Source organism: Notolabrus celidotus, chromosome 3, assembly GCF_009762535.1.
Source record: "Notolabrus celidotus isolate fNotCel1 chromosome 3, fNotCel1.pri, whole genome shotgun sequence".
In the NCBI taxonomy this organism is placed as follows: domain Eukaryota; kingdom Metazoa; phylum Chordata; class Actinopteri; order Labriformes; family Labridae; genus Notolabrus; species Notolabrus celidotus.
Window position 1 is genome coordinate 23,006,256 of NC_048274.1, and position 24,132 is coordinate 23,030,387.

At 38.1% G+C, this 24,132-nt stretch overlaps 1 protein-coding gene across 1 annotated transcript in view; it reads right to left on the reverse strand.

Annotated features, from left to right (window-relative positions):
• LOC117810667 (CUB and sushi domain-containing protein 1-like) overlaps positions 1-24,132 on the reverse strand; it is a 605,880-nt gene that overhangs the window by 42,913 nt on the left and 538,835 nt on the right. Inside the window, 13 exon segments of the mRNA XM_034680592.1 lie at positions 213-401; positions 3,481-3,654; positions 3,958-4,131; positions 6,257-6,430; positions 7,875-8,072; positions 8,596-8,781; positions 9,728-9,916; positions 13,355-13,501; positions 14,825-14,896; positions 15,266-15,382; positions 16,574-16,687; positions 19,191-19,271; positions 21,600-21,745. Of these exon segments, the coding sequence (XP_034536483.1) occupies positions 213-401; positions 3,481-3,654; positions 3,958-4,131; positions 6,257-6,430; positions 7,875-8,072; positions 8,596-8,781; positions 9,728-9,916; positions 13,355-13,501; positions 14,825-14,896; positions 15,266-15,382; positions 16,574-16,687; positions 19,191-19,271; positions 21,600-21,745 (1,961 nt within the window).

The window sequence follows — 24,132 nt, forward strand, 5'->3', positions numbered from 1 at the left end:
TTTCCTGACAAATATGAAGAAAAATAAATAGAAAGCCACCTGCCTATGTCTGCTTGTGTTCCGGAAAGTTGTTACCTGCTCACAAAAGACAAACATTTTCATAACAGCCATATGTTATGAGTGTCAATCTAATTTTTTTCTCTGTCTAGTCTTTTCATCTCCTACATTGTATCTTTGAGTTCAAATAATAGTTTGTGTCTTTCCTTGCATACCTAGGCAGCGGGGTATTGGTCGATCCCATCGTCCATCATGAAGGCATGTGAGGATTGCAGAGCCCAGGAGGTAGAAGCCTCTTTTACAGTGGAACGCCACTGATACTCCATAGCTGAAGACTTCTGGGTAACGTAGGCCAGACTGGCGCACACCGTTCTCCGCATGGCCCGGGTCCGAACAATTCACCACTGCAGATGAGAGAAGAAAACACTGTTAGGAACTATCTGAACAGTTCTCATAGACAGAATGATTCTTCAAGAAAAGAAGAGAGGGAGAGAGAAATGGCAATGATAAGGAAGGGGAGGACAGGAAGAGGAAGGGAATGATAAATAAAGATAAGGATAATGAAAGGAAGGAAGGAGAATTGTGGACCATTTATAGAGCGCACTATTCAGTTACAGATTATCCCTGTGGCTCTTTGCTGGTCTTCTCTCTGCTGGTCTTTAGTCAAACTCTGCTCTGTTCTCTGAAGTTCTGCTGTATTCTCGCCCTGCTCCTCTGGACACTCCTCTGCTCTCTGTGTGGATTCCACTTCAATAAGAGTAGATTTTTTTTTTGTCACATGAGTCAGGAGAGGCTGACATTCAATCAAATTCAAGTCCATGGTGCACACTGAGATGTGTCTGTGTGTGTGTGTGTGTGTGTGTGTGTGTGTGTGTGTGTGTGTGTGTGTGTGTGTGTGTGTGTTTGTGTGTGTGTGTGTGTGTGTGTGTGTGTGTGGGTGGGTGGGTGCGTGCGTGTGTGTGTTGAGCACCCTATGGGAACAAAGGAAATTTGAGTCTCATAATTGACAGCTGCTGCTGGGAGGGAGAGGGAGGTAGGACAGAAAAAGTAAGAGGGGGATGAGGAAATCAAGCAAGTGAGGATAAATCCCTTCAATGGAAAACCCTTGTGAGCAACTATGTTGTATTGATCTGTCCTTATGACTGTGCAGGATGCCTCTCTGTGTATGTGAGAGAGTGTGTGTTTGTGTGTTTTAGTGCGCTGTAAAACTGTTACACTGCCAGAGGTCTGGGGAGGCTTGTGGTGCAGCGACCACGCATGGTTAGCAGAGGAGAAGAACGTGTCTCTGGACATGTGGCCAGCTGTGTGTGTGTGTGTGTGTGTGTGTGTGTGTGTGTGTGTGTGTGTGTGTGTGTGTGTGTGTGGGTGTGTGTGTGTGTGTGTGTGTGTTTGCCTTATGAATACGTACACACAACAACAAAATGATTGCCGCTGAGTACAACTCAATGGTAGATTTACGCTACAATTATTCAGTTCTCAATTTTACAGTCTGCTGGCAGCCTATTTGTCCAAAAATGTTCCACTTGACATGCCGTAGCTAGAAGCAAATCAGGCAGACAAATACTGAATGCATGCTGACCTGCTAAAAAAACATGGTTGTACAGGGAAATCTCTTTGTTTTGTGCAGCTTGAGGTCTTATTTGTTGTCAATTTGTCCATCACTATATTTGATTTAGATGATATTTTACTCTCAACTGCAATGCTCGTAATAGGTGGTAACATCAGTGGAATTATGACCAAATCCAATCTTCACACAGATGATCTTACTTTGAAAAGCAGTCTTACTAATTGTGTGAGGGTTAAAGGCTCATTTATACTCTAAGTCCAATATGCATACAGACACACACAGCTTTTATGCCAGTACTCTGAATTCATTTTGTGTTTCTACATGCTTTCTGGAAGTTAACAGATTGGGACAAAATGCTGCAGTGCCACCAAAAAAAAGTGAGGGGAGTGTCAAGTAGCGAAGCCAACAGTTCAAGCCAAACTAGCAAAACACAATGAAAAGAATAGGCAGCTCGCCTCCTGACTGGCAGGAAAAAGAGGGAGCACATCACACCTGTGCTGCGTGCTCTCCACTGACTCCCAGTCCGTCACAGGATTGATTTTAAAGTTGCACTTTTAATATACAAGGCCCTAAATGGATTGGTTCCATCCTACTTGGCTGATCTTCTCCATGCTCACAACCCAACCCGAGCACTGAAGTCAACAAACCAGCTGCTCCTGGAAGTGCCAAAAAGTCGCCTTAAAACCCGGGGAGACCGAGCCTTTGCAGCAGCGGCCCCCAAGCTCTGGAATGGCTTGCCACTCCAATTAAGATCGGCCCCAACTGTTGAATGTTTTAAATCTTTGTTGAAGACCCATCTCTTCTCTTTGGCCTTCTACTCGTGAAGAGGACATTAATATCCTGTTATGTTGTGTTGTTTATTGTTGTCTTCATGTAATTTTTACTTTTTACCTTGTAAAGCACTTTGGCCAACACTGGTTGTTTTAAATGTGCTATATAAATAAAGTTGACTTGACTTGACTTGATCCAGACACTTCTTCAATCCATGCCTCCTGGAGTTATCATTAGACTTGTGAACATTCTGATGAAGAGTGTTGGGATAGAGGCACTCATTGTTCCAGGTTTGAGCCAGGATTGAGTTTATTTATTCAGACTCACTCGCCAGGGTATTTGCTTTATTATTCACACTAGGTGGGTGCTGTTCACTTGTTTTGTTTGGAGAGATAGGTAAGTTAGTCAGGTTTTGTTTTAACTTTTAATTTGGATTTACAAAGTATAATGCCTAACTCTTGTTCAGAGTCCTCCCGTTGTTATCCTTATTTGTTGATTTGAGCAGCACCTGTCCCGTTTCAGTTGCCTCACTCTGTTATCTGCCCAATCTTTACTCCTTTTGTAACAAATATCTTTGTTTGCCTAAAACATCTGTTTTTTATGCTACTTCCCTTTCCCCTTGATGAGCTGGGTTGTAACATATGGACAGTGTGCGAGGAAGTAAATTACAAAGAAGTCTCTGTAGAACTAAAATGAATGACTTTCTTGATTTTTGACAGTCTGTTGAAGTGTATACACTTACAAATGTCTCAATATTTGAACAGATAGAAGATAGAAGATTTTCTTTCTCATTATTTAATGTTAAGCTTGTATCCCAGGTAACACAATAAAACAAAAGCTCAAATCTGTTCAATCCTTGAGGGTTTAATGCTCAGGTGTATGCTGTGAGCTTGAGTTTAATCCAATGTTATCTCTCTGAGAGTGCTTGTCATGAAGGTTCATTGGGCCTCCACCTTGTTTTCCTTTTTAGTCATCCATCAAGATGATGTGAAACACTGCCTTTTCTAATTTCTTAACATAAACCAGAGGTGAAACTGAAGAAAAACAACATTATCTGAAGAGTTGATTCAACCAAAGCATGTACAGACGAGCACACGTGTGTAAGTGTGTAAGCTGTGTGTTCGTATACAGTATGATGTTGAGACCTTTGCAGACAGGCAGGGGGCTGCTCCATTGTCCGTTGAGTCGGCACTGAGCTCGAGCGTTTCCACTCAGGACGTGACCTCTGTTACAGGTGAAGTTGACAACATCATTGAGGTTGAACTCGCTGCCATTGGTTCGCCCGTTGGCTGGGTTGCCGGGGTGACCACAAGTAATAGCTGAAGGAGGAGAGAGGACCATAATGAGAAACTGAAGGTGTGAAAAAAGTAATATGTGAAATCATTGTGTTATTTTTCCACTTCATATTTGTGATATTTTCAGCTTTTTGTCAGAACATATAGATGCTGCAGACATGGTACGTGAACAAACAAGTCCAAGCCTGTACTGCCTTAAATGTGTGATCTCTTTCATTACGCTCCTGGATTACTGATTTCCATAGAAGCATCTTTTGAGCTTAAATAAAACAAAGCATCAGGCATAACAGATGGAACACAATGCTTTTTGGATCTTGAAGTACTTACGGACGCAGACGGGCGTTGTTCCAGACCAACGATGGTCTTGTTGACAGATCCGAACTGATGTGCCAATAAGCCGATACCCTAACATGCACTGGTACACCACTGTGTCACGGTAACTAGAGCCATCTCCACTAATGTGGCCATTGACTATAGGATCTGGGGAGTCACAGTGACCGGCTAGAAGAGACAAAATGACAGAAATCAATGCATTAGCATGAAAAAACCCTTAAACTTACATCTCTTATCATGGGCTTTTAAGTCGTCAGAGCTGGTTCAATATTCCTGCACAAATGACCTTTAACCACCTTCTCTTACTTTAATGCTATAAAGTTAGAAAGCCAGGCAGTTAAAAGAAGCAATACCTACATCTCTGAATGTCAGGGGGCGAGGACATCTGTGCATCCTTTAAATTGATGTTAAAAACAGCTCTGTATGTACAGTTCTGCCTATACAGTAATCACTGCTGCAATAAATGTCTGTAGAAATAAGCACACTTTAACAATTTATCTGCGCTCTCTGCGTGGCATTGAAGTACCTCGTGCTTTCCTGATTTTCTATACCTTGAGAACACTCAGGATACAGCTTGTGATGTCAGTTGTGAAGAGTTATTTAATTGTGTTCAACTCCATCTCAACTATCAAGAAGCCTGTTACCATGCTACATGCTCAATCCTTGGCTTCAAGTTTATTTGTGATATTCACCAAGGGCAGGTTCTTTTCGATTTACAAAGTGCATAGCACTTCCTATAACTTCATCTTAAATGGTTAAAAGTACTCGGTGGTAGACATCAGTGCATTGATTTTGAAAAAAACTCATAAAAGAGTATTACTGATGTCATGAGAATATAATGATGCATTTCTGCAAATTGACACAATGACATCTTTCTAAAATAACTATGAGTAGTTTTATATGATCACAGAGACACAGCAAATATAAAACATTTTATCATGATCAATGTCTGTTCAACATACAGTAGTTTAGATGTTTGACATTCTCCTCCAGCAAACATTGTTTTGTTTTCAATAATTGATCTTCCTGAGTCAACACAGGAGAGTGTAAACAAAGATATTGAACATAAAAGCCTTTCCATGTTGTAGAGAGCATGCATGTGTTTCTTACATTAAAGAGGCACACGTGTTTTAAAAATAAAAAAATCTAATTTAATTTGATTTCAGGAAATAAAATCTTGTTGAAATTAAAAAAAGACTGTTCAAGCAAAATAAATGTTTGGTATTTCAGTGTAACCCTATAGTACATTATTTTTTAGGGGTGAAAACCCTCAAGATTCTAAAATTGGCTTCCAGGAAAGGTAAACCATGACAGCTTATGGACTGACTTCAAAAAGCTTCATTACAGTCCCTCTATCCGTATTTGTTACTTAATCTGGGCTGACAAATTTAGTGCAGCTTTTTTTAGCATTTGACCAAATCGTCTGTGGTATTTAAGTTGTGATGTTTATGACTCCATCTTTCATAATCTCTTTGGTATAGTTTGCTCACTCTTATTCGCAACAGAATCTTAGGATCGTTATGTGAAGGTGAGCATGCCTTGATTTACAAGTTCACTACATAAATGTGCATCCTGCACGAGGTTTCTTACTCAGGCATGTGACGCTTAGGCTGGTTCACTGGAGTAGAGTGTGTATGTAAAATCAGGATTAATCATCTCTGGTTAGTGAAGGTCTAAATCAAGCCTTTAATGTATTAAGTAATAAAATGTCTCAGCAGTAGATCATTTGAGTTACTGATGCGTGTGCACAGTTTATCTTACTTATCTCCATTCTAATTTCCACAGAACTTACCTAGACACCAGCCTCATGTATTAATAAAGCTTAGGTGTAAAATTTATATGTTCACACATTTCCATTAAAAATTAATCCTTACAAAAAGTCCTTGACACTGGTCCTACACACAGCTTAGCCCTATCTACACAAGCTGTGAAAGAAACTGTGGTATAAGCGCCTACAGCAGATGATTAAAGAGGTTTTCTTCACAGTACGGTATATCCCTTTTTAGATTCTGGACCTACACACCTCTTCTGTATCATTACACTGTGACACATTCAGAGGCTTAAATTATAAAGGACAAAAAACCAGTTAGTCTATTAATTCTTGATATTTATCATTTGGATTTGCTGGAAAGATCTATAATAGGAATAACAAATTCACAAGAGATCGTAAATGAAAGTAAAAAATCCAAGCATTTGTTTTTATTCTCTGATGGCTTCATTTATTTCCAAAGAAACTCCCATTGTCCATAGACCATAACATAAAGGCCATCTTTTCCCTTTTGATGGACCTTACCTAAACACCTGGTCTCAGCTCCACTCCACAGCCCGTTAGCGCCGCACTCTCTGACATGTGACCCCACCAGCGTGTAGCCATGGTTACACATAAAGATTGCAGTTGCTCCAAATGTTGTCAACGTCCCAAGTTTAGTTCCAAAAGGTGGAGAAGGAAGCTCACCACAGGAAATGACTTAAAAAATAATAATAAAAAAGAAACAAATTAATATGCTGCAGAAAAATACAGTAAAGTAGATATCAACTTACAAAAACAGGAAAATTGAACTTCTGTATTTTCTTTGTTTCCATGAATCTTGCTATGACACAGGTTATGTTGTCAGGTCTTTGTGGATTTCTCTCAAAATGAAACACAGCAAATGCAGTTAACAATTCAAGACCAGACTAAAGTGGTTTCATGAGGGATACTAATAGATATCTTTTTTCCTGAATATCCTCAGAGACACTGTTTTCAGCCCACTGGCCAATCTGAATAATAGACACTTCTGTTACATTACCAAATCCTACAGAGCAAGGACAGCATGAAACAGATCAACTCAAATGAAGTATCATGAGAAATATGGAGGAATATGCTTAAAAAGAAGCTAAAAAGTTTGTTAGTCACTTGCAGTGCTTGATGTATTTCAATTGCGTTGTTCTTAATATTGTGCCTTATATAACACAACATCACTAAATTCTATAGTAATAGAAAAGAATCCTAAGTCTTAACTCTCTTTTACAACTTTCCTTTAACTTGAGAGAAGCATAGTAACACTCTGTTTGAAAAGACAATCTATATTTCCCATATCATCCACACCTACCCTACATTTAGGGAGCAGAGGTTTCATTCTGGGTTAATAACAGTTATCATAGTCCTGAGACATTGTAAAGTGGATGGATACCGCTGGTTACTCTTTAAAAAGAGTTATAGGGAAAGGCTAAACCCCCACATAAACTGAAACTACCTCAACCTCTCAAGGTTTGTCTGCCATGCTTCCAAATCTACAACAACTGTGGCAGCCAGTGTCGTGGGCCATTCTTCCACCACAAACAACTGAAAAGCTCATTTCTGCAGAGCCCAGAAAGAGCTAATCATATGTTTAAGATGTGACTTAAGGTTTGACTCTAACATGAAGCTGTTCAAGGCATCCTGTTTTGACACATCAAACACGACAGACTGTTGCAGCAACTGCGATGCATAATTAATTATTTTGAATGTCTTTTTAGCTGCATTATTCCTGCCGATGTAGTCATATCTACATGAGTAATACTAGACAACCAAATGCAGTGGTTGGTCTTGCCCATCTACAAAAGTTGTTGATTTTTCCATATCTAACAAAATTAAAGAAGCTAAAAATGACCTGTGTGGTGTAGGGTATGTAATATGTGGGCATGTGTGTACAAACTCAGCAAAAAAAGAATGTCTCATAATAAAATCCAAGGCATGGCTCTTTGTCTTTGTAGACTCATAAATAAAGTTATATGTCATCCTGAGAGCTGAGGGAGGAGAACAGAGGCTCCAAACATAATAAAGCTGAGTTTTATTAACTTGTTCAGAGGGGAAGGGGTCAGGTTATTTTGAGCGAGATAAATCCAACAGTGAAAGTCGTGCTGGTGTTCATGTTTGTCTCAATACTTACTTTTGCATGTAGCTGGGTCATCTGACCCCTCCCAAGTCCCATTGGAAAGGCAGCGAAGAGTCCGATGTCCCACCCCTAGATAGTACCCTGTAGAACATTCCAGCATCACCATGGACCCAAACTCTGCTAATCTACCAGAGAGCAGGCGGTGGGCCATGTGATCTGACAGGATGCCTTCGACACTGGGGCAGTGGATTGCTGGATAAATAAAAAGAGAATTAAAAAAAAACATAAACCAATGTACCCATATTTTCATTTATGTCCTTTAACACTAATCATTGACTGCTACATGGTTTGAATTGACACTCATACCAACACTTAATAACGCCTCTTTAATTCAAAATTGATATAAAAACAAGTGGCACATACAGTATCTTTAATCTCATACAGAGTTAACATGTAACAAAACTATTATTTAAAGATGAGTACTTGAACAACTTTTGGACATTTATTAGGGGACTTTGAAGTGATTAGTCTAAAATAAGCATCCAGAATAACAATGAAAATGAAAAATTTACTCTAAGGCTTCGGGTTAGGGTTAGGGCAGACTGAGATTACTCATTATCATGGAGACAGCATGACAAATTAGAAAACTGAGCCACCGCCACTCCAATCACTGAGAAAAACTATGACTTGTAGAAAAACATAACAAAATAGATAATAATTCCACATGGAAAAACCTTTAACCACACTCCCTTAATATCATCTGTTAAAAACTTACGTAGACATCTTGGTGCTGAGGCTGCATTACTCCAGCTGCCATCCTCCAAACACACTGCTGTCATTGTAGCACCAGGGTCAAGGTGGTAACCCTCGTTACAGTGGTAGGTCACCTGGCTACTAACAGTGTACTGGTTAGCATGGAAGCTGCCGTTGCCTGGTGTCTGAGGGATCCCACACGAAACAGCTGTCGTATCACAAAGAGAGAAGATGTGCACACAAATCTGTTTCATAGTGTTTTTTCCAATGATTTCCACCCCTTTCATCATCACTTAGGCTCTGTTTACACCTGGTATTAACATGCAGCCTGTGCGAGCCAATCAAAAGTGGACAGCTCTCACCAAGACACACTGAGGATGCCAAATGCTTCAACTTAAACCAGAGGAGCAACAAACTTAAGAACACGTCTTTCACCAGCTAGTAAACAAACAGGTCCAGGGCCATATTAAAGGACTATCCTGTCTTTGAAACCAGGGCAAACATAATGTTGACTGGCAGCTAGCTTACCTCTCATTATTATATCTTATATCAGTCCCGGTACCAGAGTGGGCAGCGCACAAAAAATGGCATTCTAAAGTAAGAGGCAGTGCATTTTATTTTTGAACAGTCAAAGGAAAGATGCATTACAGGAATAAGGGAACAGAGCGAGACAGCCCCTCCTCATCATAGTTTATAACAAAGCAGCTGCAGCTGAGTGAGGATACAAAAATTTCATACTGGTGATGAGCATTCAAGATCAGATCTATCCAGTATCTGTTGTTTTGTTCCTATACTCCACAGATGAAACAGTAGTGTGACATTAGGCTTTATTATCTAACAAAGTAGTTACATCATGATGACACTTCTGTCCTTATTCAACTCTCCCTCTCTTTCAGCTGAGAGTCTGCATAACAGTTTTTCATCAAGTGGAGTGTTTTCTAATGAAAAGGATGCACATGACTATTTGTGTATATTACATGAAAGTGAGATACGATCACAAGTGGTCACTGAGGACACATGTGAGGATGCATTCTAATGCCAAATGTGAAATGTGGCACTTAAAGCTGCCCACTTCAGATCCACTCACCCGGGGTGCATGTTAACAGCACGTGTAAACAGGGCTCTAAATGATGCAGAATGTGTTGAAATCTTACCTTGACAAAACGGTGGTGGTGCATCCCACTGGAAAAGCCCATTAGAGTGGAGCCTGCAGGTGGAATTGCTTGAACCTACCAGGTGGAAACCATGATTACAGTAGAATTGTAGTCTGCTACCTGGGCGGAGTTTAGTCCGGTTGACCACGCCTCCATTGGCTGGGGGATCATTGATGCTACAGTAGGCAGCTGGAGAGAGAAGCAGACAGACAGAGGAAGAGAAATGAAACAATAACTGTTTCTGTGTTCTCAGATTGTAAGAAAATCCAATAATTACTGGTCTAATCGAAGCATTTCAGATGTTGACAATAATTAGCAGAACAGACAAATGGGGATTAGTTGAAGCGGTGTTCAGAGAAAAAAGGTAGGCATGGAAACCTCTCTGGTGGTACCATCGCCTAATGTTGTGGATAAATGACATGGCAACTATATTCTACGTATATTTTGGTATTTCTGAGAGTAAAAGTGAGTTAAGATTTAAACCTGGTCAAATAATCTATGAACAAGGTATTAATACAAGACAGAATAGCAAGTATAGTTCATATGCTAAAACCTTTCCCAATGAGGGATGTTTTTTTTTTCTTTTCCTGGGAATGAGTATTAAAGCATAACTACTAGAGCATGGAGAGCAGTCTAAATATCCAGCAGACCCCACCACCCTGGGCCACTTGGCTCTCCCTCCTCTGTCCGATGTGGTCATCGCTCCACCTGGTTTTGGCTCTTTTCATTTTTGGCTTCCCATTGGTGAAATGACTTTCCGGCTCCACTCAGGACAACAAGGCCACTGTGTCATTTTCATTTTCATCTATAATAACCTCTCTTTTCAAGCACTATCCTTAGTCTTACTTTCCTCAGTGAAACAAATGGGTCTTCTTATGTCACTCTCAAACCATTTTGTTCTACCTGCACCACTAGAATCATCTCAAAATAACACTTCACTCAAACATCATCAGTCTTTGCAAGGAGACACAATCAGTCAGGAGATTGCCCTGTCATTTCACAGACAGTTTGCGTTTGTAATAAAGGGGCATGACGTAATCTTCAGGGCTTTTTTATCTCCAGATTAGTGGACGCTAATACTGCAGTGCAATGGCAGTTGTACTCAGCTTTCCAGGGGTAGCAATCCTTTCTGTCTGAAAGAGACTGAAATTTGAATCTCCACACACAAAAGTTTCTACTGTTGAAAAATAAAATATGTTGTGTTGTGCAGAGAGAAGTGTGGTTGATAAAATATGGGCACAAGAGCACAGCAGACTGAGTAGACTGCACTAGTACAGGAGGATCAGATAAGTGCTGAAGCAGTCCCCTTCCTGTGATGTGAAATCATATGTCATGTGCTATGTGGTGTGGTGGAAAATGCAACAGGACAGCTAGCCGTGAGCTGCTGCAGGAAAATATAACACAAAGAAAGTGAACGTGAACTTCTCTCAGCGTGTTCTGATGCTCATTTCATGGCCACTTGTTGATAACACCAATCCATTTCCAGATTCTGCATTAAAAAAAAGAGTCCTAGTTTCTGTTTGTGGTCTGAGTAGTATTGTTCAAAAGCTTTTCAGTGGGCTTTGCTTTTAAGAAAACAGTCCATGTGGAGAGCACATCTAGTCATCCAGTTTGGTGCAGACTCTACTGGCAGTCATATAGCAACAATGTTGCTAAAGTTTGTGTATTCAAACTGAAAAGTCAGCCATTGCTAACAGAGGCTAATCAACAACACATCTAAAGCAATATGAATGACAGTTTGACTCATTATATATCACAATACAATACAAAATGATAATATGTGGTATGAGGTGAGGCCATACGATATGCTACACTACAATGAGAAGCCAAAAGATTTGATACGATATATATGATACGAAAAAATATAGAATGACACAATGCAATGCAACACTATACGTTACAATATGATTTGATGTGCTACATTACGACCATGATGATACGTTATGATACGATACCTTCCATATGATACAATTTCACACCACATACAGTGCCCATGAAAACAATTATATCATGATTATAGTAATTTCACAATAATTGATAAACTGCAGGAAAATCATACAATGATAAATCACAATATTTGATCAACTGACAAATACAAACATCCCTAAAGTTAAAGTGAAAGATTAATTTGAATGTCCTTGTGCCTCTGCCAGAAGTTATGAATCAAATAACTTGACGATTAAAATTGCGAAGGAAATCTTCATGAGCACTGTATTGATTTCAAACTATAACATCAGTTGTATGACAATTGCATCATACAAGTCAGGACAAGGTTATTTTGCTATATTAATCTTTTGTCCAAATTAGTGGCAGCTCCCAACAACAATGTTTCCCCAACACACATTCAAACAGCTCAAAATAAAAAATAAAAAACACAGAAGAACAAGGAGAGAATTGGGACCTAAAAGCAAATGAAGCGTGTTAGGCTATCATGCTTCAGAGAGGCCAGAGGATTTATGATCATGACACAAATAAGGACAGAGCAACAAGGTCATTTCACGGCTGAAGCCAGAAGGGGCAGTGTAAAGAGATGTACGGACACAAAACAGCAATAACAGTAACAAGGAGAAATGTAGGCAGCACAAAGACACATTACACATGAGGGAACCTTCATAGACATAATACATTCCCTAGCCTCCAACCTTATATATGTTTTAAGACATTGATTCACTACAGATACAAAACATACCACACAATAGGTATTATGTGCTTTGATAATCACATCAGGGACACACCAGCACATTAAAAGTGCATGGGGAGTGTATAGTAAGTGAAAAATCTATGCCGTGAATTTTTGCCTTTGTCAGGGCATTACTGCACCATGGGGAATAGACAACACTGTTACCTCAGACCACTGTGCTGAGCTAACCCTCAAACTTAAATGCATCACTTTTTTTCAGTACACAGAGCCAGGAGTCTGACCTTGTGACTCACTCATCTCAAGCCCAAACAGGATCAGTGTCACAGCAAATTGTATTTTCTCTGACTGAGATTGGTGGTCATCTTCAGCAAATTCTTCAAAAGTTAAAACCTATGATTAAGGTGCAACAAAAAAAAAAAAAAACTCACAACCTGAGCTGAACAGTAATAATGGCTGGAACACCTCAGTGTTGGCAGGAACCAGCAGAGATAATACACATTTTTTACAAAAATTGTCAAATTGACGGATTGAATTTACTAATTCCCTTTGTCTCTTAATTAGCCTGATGCATTAACAAAAAGAACATTTCAATTTAAAAGGTTTTCTAAATGATCATTGCTCAGGTACCCTCATCCTTGATGCATCAGTTATTTTAATGATGAAGGCACATGGGGTGGTTATCCATAATAGTGGACACAAATTACCACAGCAAACATTTGTCAAAGATTTCCTTTAACAAACGTTAAAGGATGAGTAAAACTTTATGAATTGTTTTCTATGAAGGTAGATGAAGCCTATGAGCCTTAAATTACCTCATATTTGTTTTAACTTAATTTTAAGTTGAGAAAAGTAATAGGACACAGACAAATGTAACATTTCTTTGTGCTTTAAATGGACTACAAGATAGGAGGTGTTTAATTTTCCCGCTTTAAAAATCAAGTAACAAACACAGAAAGGAGAGAGAAAAAGAAGGATATTGGATGTACCTGAGTATCGTATCTTGAATCCTCTCTTGTTGGTTGCGTGATCAGTGGACCATCGTAGATAGAGCTGGTTTGTTTTTGATGTGAAGTTCAGCTGAGATGAGTGGTTACCACTTAAAGCAACAAGCAAAGGGCTTTGTCCTGAGGATCCTAGAACACAAATGAATTACACTACATACATTATACATAATACATGCATACACAATATGCAGTTTCGTTGCATGGGCTTTGAGAGCTGTCAAGAAGAAGCAGTCCACCCGAGATATAAAATCATATATATATTTCTCTTGAGTGTAACAAGTGACTAAACAAAATCAATCAATCTCACAACCTCCCAGATAAATATAACTGTAACCTTAGACATTTATGAACAATATACTGCAATGAGATTGTGTTCCATCGTTTCAGTGTATGAGGGTGACAGCATCATTAGCTTACAAGGTACAAATTATTACTTACTGTGCACGTATTATGATAGAAGCTGATTGTGTAAAGCTAATAGACCACAACTATCAACCTGTGATTGAATCAAGCTCTTGTTGCAGCTCCATGTAAATAGAATTGCGCTGACTTATTCACAAAGATCAACGTTGAGTCTTTGAACCCCTTTGTTTAAAAGAATGAGAACATTTCTTTCGAACTTTTCTTTTAAAAGTACCAGACATAATCAACTACTTCTCTGACATTTATTGACATTTCATTCTTGTCAACAATGCAACGACGATTTAGAAAAAAACACTTGCTGCAGTCACAACCACCTATTCCACTGTGATGCAATTTCTGGTGGCAACAATAAAAGGCAGCTGTAGTCTCTTTAGGACAAGCCATGATGAACACAAACCAACTGAGCTGTGTGAGATGCAAAGTATATATGCTTATCCCTGCTTAAGGATTCAAATGCCAATCATATAATTCACTAGTGTTTGTAAGGTTTGTAATGATATTTACTATTTCACAAACTAAGCTGTTGCTGTTGTGTGAAAGCTCCTCATCATTCCAAGAAATTAAACTCAGATCTCTTTAATCATTTCAAAACAATATTGTTGACTGTTCACTGGACAATCCCATTATAGTTTCATAAAGTTATACAAAGTTCTTTATATAACATATTGATTAAAATAAAGACACAATTAGGTTTAAAGCCACACACAGACACATACACAACATAATCTGCACACTTTCAAATGTACTGTTACACAACCCACTCAGACCTCCTGAGGGGAAAATTCCCAACACCACAAATGAGAATTAAGTGTTGTGCATTCTATTAACTGTTGAGATACTTTTCATAAACAAACACAAGTTAAAGCTGCATGTGAGTATATATATATATATATATATGTGTGTGTGCGTGTGTGTGTGTGCCTGTGTGCCTGTGTGTGTTTGTGTGTGTGTGCCTGTGTGCCTGTGTGTGACGGTGTGTGACTGTGTTTGTTTTGATGAAGCAAAATAAGAGAGGAAAGCTGGGTATACCGTCAAAGATTTCCAGTTCATCAAACTGTTTCTCGCTGTGGAACATCTCAACGTAGATATTGATGGTGTAACCTGGGAAATAAAATAAAATCCTTTACTACCATAACTAAAAGTTGCATTGTTCAATATTAAGTGCACATCACTCACAGGCATACACACACGTGCAAAGAGAGAGACCCCAACAAACTTTAATGCAAATGTATTCTTTGTACTGTACTTAGAAGCACAGACACTTTCTAAAGCATTACTTCACCCTGTATTTCACACTTATAGACACTGCAAATGAAATAAATGGTACACTGAGACCATCTTTCACACTGGTAAACACACACTTGCAAACACAAATGAAAAGACGTGTATTTTGCTCCCTTACACAGCCCATGTAGAAATAGCAGTTGAGACAGTCACATACATGTTGCAGACCTCTGACACACACTGTACCTGGAACCATATGTAGCAGCCAGGAGCATGTTTGACTGTTTGGGTAGTTGCTAGGAAACCCAGGACTTAGTATAACCCCTGATGAAGAAGTCCGCTCCTCATTGGCCGGGCATTGGGCTGGGCAGGTTATAGAAAAAGAAAGTCAGAAAACAACAAAAACTCTTTCTTGAGATCACTTCAAGCAAAGAAGCGGTTGTCTTTTCCAATCTAGTTTTTGGTTTCCCTTCTCTTCTTTTATTCATCTAACATCTTAAATTCTGTCTTTATTTTAGTTTACCTCTGAAAATGTACATGTATGTCTACAATTTGTATGCATTTGTAATACAAATTGTATCTATTTTATTTAATTGTATTTTATTACATCTGCCTTTCATCTCATTGCTAATGTTGTTCCGTACATGTCCATAGTGTTTCTAAACCAAAAAATGTCAACTTGCTGTCTTTTAACAGAAAAATAGACCAATTATCGAGTTTCTTTAGCAATAAAATTTCAACAAATGCAGCATGTTGTCACGGGTTTCATGCTTTAGGAAACAATGTTAGTACATTGTTGTATTCCCCTGTCCCGTGTTGTAAGCTGCTGTTACAAAAGAAACTTCCCCCAATGGGGAACAAATAAAGTATATCTTATCTTATCTTATCTTAAAACTATATAAATATGATAGGAAATATTCATGCTGATGGTCATCTTTGCTTTAGTTGCTTATAGAGAGGCATTCACTACTGTCAGCCATTTCATAACCGCTTTACATGAGCTCTATAGATGGCTTTATTAATTTGAAATGTCAATATCATAATTTAATATATCTAAAGTACATAACACCCGTGCAAGCAAGTGTCTTTTGGCTGATCTGGAGAGAACTAAAAAATATGTAGAGGTAGAACTAACAACATTTGGTGGCTTAAAATAATTCACAGGTATCTCTAGTGTACATTTCTGAGGTGTAAGAAACAGGGGTTTCAGAATCAAATTTTAGCATACCTCATACTCTTGTTTGCAGGTTTTGATATCATTCTAATCTGTCCCTTGTGATAGTGTGGTTAGGAATAACTACAGAACTACGTAAATGAAAAAAAGTGTTTTGTCAGTTTTTAAACATGTTAGCATACTTTACTACTTCATGTTTTATTTAAAAAAAAAAAAGAGTATTTATGAGTATGAATTTGACAGAATTACATGAAGGAAATAGTGTCATATTTAACTACAGACTCAAACCGTTTAACAAAGCATCACAATCTTGAGTTTCAAGAAGACAAACATATATTATCATGTATATTTTGTTCAAAGATCAGGAGTTATTGCCTTACCTTGACATGTTGGGGATGGCGCTTCAAAAAGCAAATGGGAATTGAGTCTACACATAAGCTCCGCCTTTCCCACCAGAGTGTATCCAGGTAAACAGCGGTACTTCACAATGTCACCTGACAAATGAAAGTTATACATTTTATTAAGTTACTACATGTGATCCATTTAAGAAGTGTTACCTCAGAAATGCTTCTTGATAAAGAAAATGTACTGAGCAAACTATCTAAAGTTATTCTTAGGTTGTGAATTTAAGGTTCAAATTCACATGGCCAGGATATTCCACACTGAACACAAAATGATTCCAGAAATATGGCTCGACATTTTTCTTTGCCAAAATGTACATGTATTACATTATTGCAGGAGGAAAAATACTGCCACACCTCATCTTGTCAATGAAATGCAAGCATTCTATGAAGAAAAAGTAAAAAATCTTGCCTTTGAGACGTTTATTTTTTGAAGAGGAAAGCTGCATGATAGTTTGTTTGTTCTAGGACTCAAATCTGAGAGGCAACGTTTGACAGACTTGTGATCTTAAAAGGGGTGGAGATCTACCACCTGTCAGGGAGATGTAATGCATGCTTCAAACTTTGCCCAGGAGGCATACAGTGCACAAGCTCTCAGCATGAAACATGCTGTTTTAAACTGTCGAACAGAACAAAAAGAACCTCCAACATTTCTTCAGCTTGTAAAAAGACTGTGTAATTGGCAATTAGACTGACCAACAAAGAAGCCAGTGATGTCTCAAAAGTACCGTGCTGGGTTTTTTTTTAATGCAAAATGAAAATTACATGCAGTCCAGTGTTCTGAGTGTCTGTGAGATTTTTGCTCTGTATTTTTTTTAGTATGAGTACAGGTGCTAACCTGGTGCTGCTTTAGTGTAGTGCAACTGGCAACAATTTGAAGTGGTCTTTATTGTAAGACACTTTGGAGGAGAACAATCAAGTGGCAGTCTAAATTTGAGCCATCCATTTATGCATTTTGAATTTTATGGCAATTTTACTTTGTCAAAATGTGGTTCTAATGTAGACTGCTCGTGGCTCTGTACTGTGTCTAAGGCACTATAATGTGTCTTTCAAAAGGTCACAAAACTCCCAAAATCAGCAAATAATTTTAAAATCAAACAACTTTTCTGAATCCATAAAACACTGACATTTCAAAATGTGAGTTCTCTGAAGAGAAATGATTATGTACTTTGCCAGAAGCCACTCGGCTCAGAATACCAGTGGCAGGGTAAATTGATCTTGGCCCTACTTCATGAAATGTCTGCTTTCTTCAAAATTACAGCTCCCGTTGATCTAAAAGGTCACCAAACCTGAGAGTAAGAAGCTCTGAGCAAATCACATAACATATGGCTGAAGGAAAATGGAGAGCTTGACATGTGATTATTTCTGCTAAAATGGATGTTTGCAAGAAGTTTAGACGTAGACAGTCTATGTGGTAAGACAGGGTATTGGTTGAAAAGAGGCCGGTCAAAGGCGCGATCAACCTTGCTTAGCGCCATTCACACATTAAAAGGGAAAAATGGCTTTGTAGTTTAATAAGCATTTAATGCAAACGTGATTGAATGAAGGCATTTCAGAAGCCTGGTTTTCAGATTCTCCTCCCCACACTCACAAGCAAAAAAATGGTATTTACAGCTTATCTCTCTCCATGGATGGAGCTGGCTGTTTGTCCCTGTTTATGCAAAGCTACTCTAACATATCCCAAATCATTAAATTCCCTCCTCAAGGTTTTTCTTAAGCCAGAGAAGGTCAAATTATCTTTTTCTTTTAGAGTTTAAAAAAGTATGGAGATTGATGGTAGAGTCCACATGAACCTCTGCAGTAAAAAAAATGGTGCCACAGTGTTTACCAGTCTTCACACTTTTAAGCTCAGCTTCTACCCCCAATAACAAAAGATATAAGCGATGTAAAGACTTCAGTCACAATCCAGCTGAAAAACAGGATAAACAACAACAAACATTGCAGAAGTCGATGGTGGCTTGAAACAGTAAAAACAGTCGTTGGCTTTTTACGTTAACATATCTGGACATTTGGTCTTTTGACAGAGCTTGTGGTAAAGTCTCAATACAAACTTTTTAAATCAACATTGACATAAATCCTCTGTAATGTTACCGAAGTGATACTGGGCTCCACTAATAAAGCAAAAATACAATTAACACTGACAGATTAACGTTAGCCTGCCATATTGAGATGAATGTGGCCCATTAGTGTAGTCAATTACAATCAGCAGAATAATGACCTCCTGTAGACCTGATCGGGTAGTTTGTCCGTTCTGTCTGGTAAGAGTTGTTTTGATCTTCAGATGTGCCGAGGTACTGTATGTACCAGATATATTTCTCAATTTTGAAGAATGTACAAAACAATGTCATTGAAAAATGTGGCTTAATTAGCTAGATTTTTCATGCAGGTTTAGTTTTCTTATTATTAGGAAAATGTATTGTGTTATCAATTTTTTTTTTTTACCAAGGCCATTAAAATTTTATGTTTTATAAGTACTTTCTCTTTCTCTGTTGCTTTCCTCATTCTCTTGAAGAATTAGTTTCATTTACTTATGTCTTGTCAACCAATGTGTTTCACTGCAACAAAGGAGCACAATGTTCTTAGTCAGTATTATTACCTATCTGGAAGTCTTCATCTTCATAGATCACCTCAGCATTATCCACAACAGGCGGAGAAGGGCATTTCTTCAGACGATAGGCTAAAGACAGAGGAAGAAATGTTGATTAATGTTCTTCACGGTATCAACAAATTTTTGTATGCGGGAAGAAGACACCGCATGTGAGTGAAAAAATGCATGGTTATTTTTGTAATCAGTTGATACATGGAAAAAATATGCATAAACCAAACAAATATTCACAGCTCATTTTGTAGCTTCAATCGAGCTACACACAGTGAGTGAAGTTTCATCTTTAAACAGAGTTTCAATGAAGGGAATTAGAAAGTCTTTGTGTTTTGTTGTCATCATTATTTAAAACACTTTGACAGGTCTTTAGACACAGCCATGATTGCATCATGGTGTAGTGGAGAACAAAATTGGACATTCACCATGCTTACACCATGCTTTACAATTAACTGGCTGCAACAGACTGCAAAGTTGGACACTTTTGAAATGTTTATTTTTTTGGCTCCTCCTGAGCACACATTGTCACAAGTGAGTGGTTAGTTTTATTTTCGAATTTACCTGTTATACCTTGTCTCTTGTTATTGAGCAGTGATGTTTTATTTTGTTCTTTTATATGGGCAATACAATAAAAAAAATTAAAAAATAATAAAAGTTATTTAAAAAAGTGAAATTGTAATCTATTCTAGACTCACTGCATATAAACTAAATTGTTGCAAGCATTTATCCATTTCAATTTTGATAGTTATGGTCTACAGCAAAAAAAAAAGCAAAAATACATTTCTCCAAATATTAGAACCTTTCGTGTCAAGTTTGAGTAAATTGTTGTTCAAACAGAATAACAACTGTGTTTTCTCTCTGTCTAGTTCAGAACTGCTGACTTTCCAGCTGTCTAGAAGACAATCATTAACACCGTCCACAAGGAGGGTAAGCCACAGAAGGTCATTGCTAAAAAAGCCGACAGTGGAAAGTTGACTGGAAGAGAAAAGTGGAGTTGGGAAAAGGTGTGAAAGCATCAAGGGTTTACCACACCCTTGAGAGGATTGTCAAAAACAGCTGATTCAAGAACTTGAGAGAGCTTCACGAGGAGTGGATTGTGGCTGGAGTCAATGTTTCAAGAGCCATCACACACAGAAGTCTTCAGGAGAGGGGCTACAGCTGTCACATTCCCATTATAAATCCACTTCTGAACCAGAGACAACATCAGAAGAGTCTCGGTTGGTGGTTCAAAGTCCCCTTGGTAGATAAAAGTAAATTTATCATTCATTTGGAAATCAAGGTCCTAGAGTCTGGAGGAAGAGTGGAGAGCTACAGAATGCAAAGTGTTTCAAGTCCAGTGTGAAGTTTCCACAGTCTGTGATGACTTCGGGAGCGATATCATCTGCTGGTCTACTGTGTTTTATCAAGTCCAAATTCAACGCATCCATCTACCAGGAGATTTTGGAGCACTTCATGCTTCCATCTGCTGACAAGCTTTATGGAGATGCTGATTCCCTTTTCCAGCAGGACTTAGTACCTTTGTAACTAAACTTTAAAGATCAGAGTGTATGATTTGTTTTGATCTTCGCTTCTCTCCAGCTCTACCTTCTTGTCCAAACAAGATTACATCCTGCTTAAAGAACACAAAACAAGGAGTTATAATATGCAGGTTTGAGACAGAATCCCTCAAACCAGTGAGTGACATCAGAGCTTACATCCACGTTTTTCTCCACGTAATGGCCTTCAGATGTATATATATATATATATATATATATATATATATGTATATTCATATAATCTTAGTTAAAGTTATAAGTTAGTTATAAGTTACTATACTCCATATCTGCAAATAGAGCCCTCTGAATCACACGTGGGTTCATTTAAAGTCCCTGTAACGAAAAATTTTCTCACAGACTACCAGTGATTTCTAAGAAAATGTTCCCTCTTCAGAAAAAATGAATCAGTGAAAAACCACGAGGTGTACCTCTTCTTGAAAACTGTATTTATTCTTAAAAAAAGGAATAGTGCTGGAGTGATTGAACTGGACAGAAAAGAGTAAAGAAAGAGAAGTGGCATTGCTTTTGTACCTTTCTTTTGCTATAAAAATGCATTTGAGCTTCTGACTCTGAGTTTCCACTGGTTTTGGAAAAATTACTTGAGGTAGGTGCAGAAAAGCCACATGTACTCACACACGCACACGCACACACACACATGCACACACATACTCATACTCATACTGTCCAAACAAAAAAAACTAAACCACAGACACATAGTTGAATCAGGATATTTGTTGCATCACGCTGTAGTATTTGGTACCTGATAAATCCATCTCTAAACTTCACCTGTGTTGAACTGTATCCATACTTTTTAACACAACAACAGTACCAACACTTCGGGCACACTGTGTGTTTGAGTGTTTTTTTATACCATGGAAGTTGAGGATGAAGAACCCTCCAGTCGAAAAGTCCGAGTGAAAGCGGATCAGAACCATGAGGCTGGTGCTGTAGGCAGACTCTAACGCCGTGTTGCCACTGAAGACTCCTAGCTGAGGACTTGATGTTTCAGGACCATCCCTAAACAAGGAAAGAGAGACAACAAAGAGGACAGTTAATGCTTAAAGTGGAAGGAGGATACACTGTAAATACTGTGGTCAAGGCACAGAGAAAGTCATGTAATAGCTCTATAGACAACTGTTACTCTTGTTTCCCTTAACTTCAAATCAGATTATTCACCTGGCAAACAAAGCCCTTACTCCCTGACGAGACTTAAGGTTCACTTGTAACATGAACGTCTATTTGACAAAAATGTTAGGTAGACACACTTCAGATGATTTTTATTATAAAGATTTTTTTTCTTATCTCATCATAACAAGGCAAGAGTTTGGGAATATTTTAAGGCATAAATATATACATATACTTGATATTATGAAGGACAAACATTCAAATAAACTCTGGATTACATTTGAATGGGAAAAAAAGGCTAAAAAGGTAAAACAGCAATGCATGTAACTACAATCTAAAGCCTCTTTGTAAAGGAATTGATTTCTGACTTTAGCATCTCCTTCATGTCTTACTAGAAAGACAGAGTGGCAGACAGAAATTCATCATGCCCCTTACCCTTTTCACAATTGAGGACACATTTTTCTACCAGTGCTTTCAATAAACTCTCACACATAATTAAACATCCTTACTTGTCAGAAAATTCCACTGCATCTGCTTTTGAACAGGGCAGTCTACCAAGCAGGATGCAAACAGTTAGATTAATATTATTGCAACTTGAAAAACACATGTTGTTCAAAGTACAATAATGCTGTATTAACTTTGTTAAATCATGAATTACACCAAGTTAACACTTAGAAAAGGCTTATGTATTATTACAGATAACCCATCGGACAATATGAGAGACATGATATGGAAATACATTCATTATTACTCTGCAATAGGTAAACTAAGAGAGTTTTTTTAAACTAATCTGCAGTGTTTCTACCCAGGTTGAACATCCATAAGCTTTGTTTCAATGAGCTTTGTCCCGCATCTTTAATTCTGAGCCCAAATAGATTTTTTTTTAAAATTTATATACCTTCAAAAAGTCTCCCCGCTCTTACTTAAATATATATTTTCTAACAGAAACTAAATTATCCCAAAACTTCCTCTTTAACTTCTTTATAATGGAAATCTATAACAAAGATGAAAGTTCAATGGCTTCATTCAGGTGTGATTGATTAATACAATCATAATGAAGAAATATATGGCTGACTGGTTTCAAACATCCACACAGTGCTCACACAAGCATCTCCCATGTTTCTAAATGAAGCTCAGAGTTCAGGATCAGAATGAACCCATAATGAAATGAGAGTTATACACTCGCTTTCACAGACTGATTTTATTACAAGGACAGAGAATAAACAAACGCAACCTTTGGTAATGATACAAAACACATATCTGGTAAATCCACATGCCTGTTCATTAAAGGCAAAGCAGAAATATTTTCGTTTTTTTCTTTTCTTTACTTTTTCCCCCATTTCAAACAAGTTAATTGAACAAAGCCCATGGATTAAAGGCTTATCTTTGCTCATTAAATATTGAATGTTGTTGAAAGGTTACATTTTCTAAAGTTCCTAAATGCCCAGTTTTAGGTTTTTAATGAACATGCCATCGGATTAAACAAGGGTTTTAAAATTTTAATTCATGAAGAGTTCCTGGGATCTCTTGGCTACTCAATAATTCAAGGTCTTCTGAAGGTGTTGGAGCTCATTTGGAAAATCAAAATGTGCCTTTTGGGTCATTTAAATCAAAACTGAGTCAGAACGTAGTGGCTGTATTTGTGCTTATTAAAAATACAAATCCCAAAGCAGCATTTTTCTAAGCCCAGGGAACATATACAATTTATTTTACTGAAACATGTATTTTGCAGCTTTATTTATTATTCATAGTTATTTCTGAAAAGTGCAGAAATTCTTCAACAACACTCGGATAACTTGGATTTAGTTCCCCGTGCTGGCTGGTGACCTTTACCTCACTGAAGTTAAGGATGTGCTCCTGTGAAATGAATGCAGTACCTTGGAGTCATAAGATGCTGGCTTGTGAACAAAAGAGCTGCTGGTGTGAATTTCAACACCTGCTGAAACATCATGGTCAGGAAGAGTAAATGAGATATTCTCCCACACATTTCAAGTAAGCCTCACCGCTGGAAATGAAGATTAAAAATAACTTTGATGCATTAAGAATTAGCAGCATCTATTTAACTCCTCTGTGTGCCATGTGACAGGTGACTGACATGAGCACAGGGCAGCTGAGAACAGGGTGGGATTGTGAAGAATACATTTCAATATTTATAGGGGCTGACGTTATTTAACCACCAAGTAAACCAGTTATTTTTATTCTTCATGTAACACTAGTGAACTCTTCACCACAACACTCAGGAGCAATCACATGGAATAGAGTGTGTCTACTGTTACACC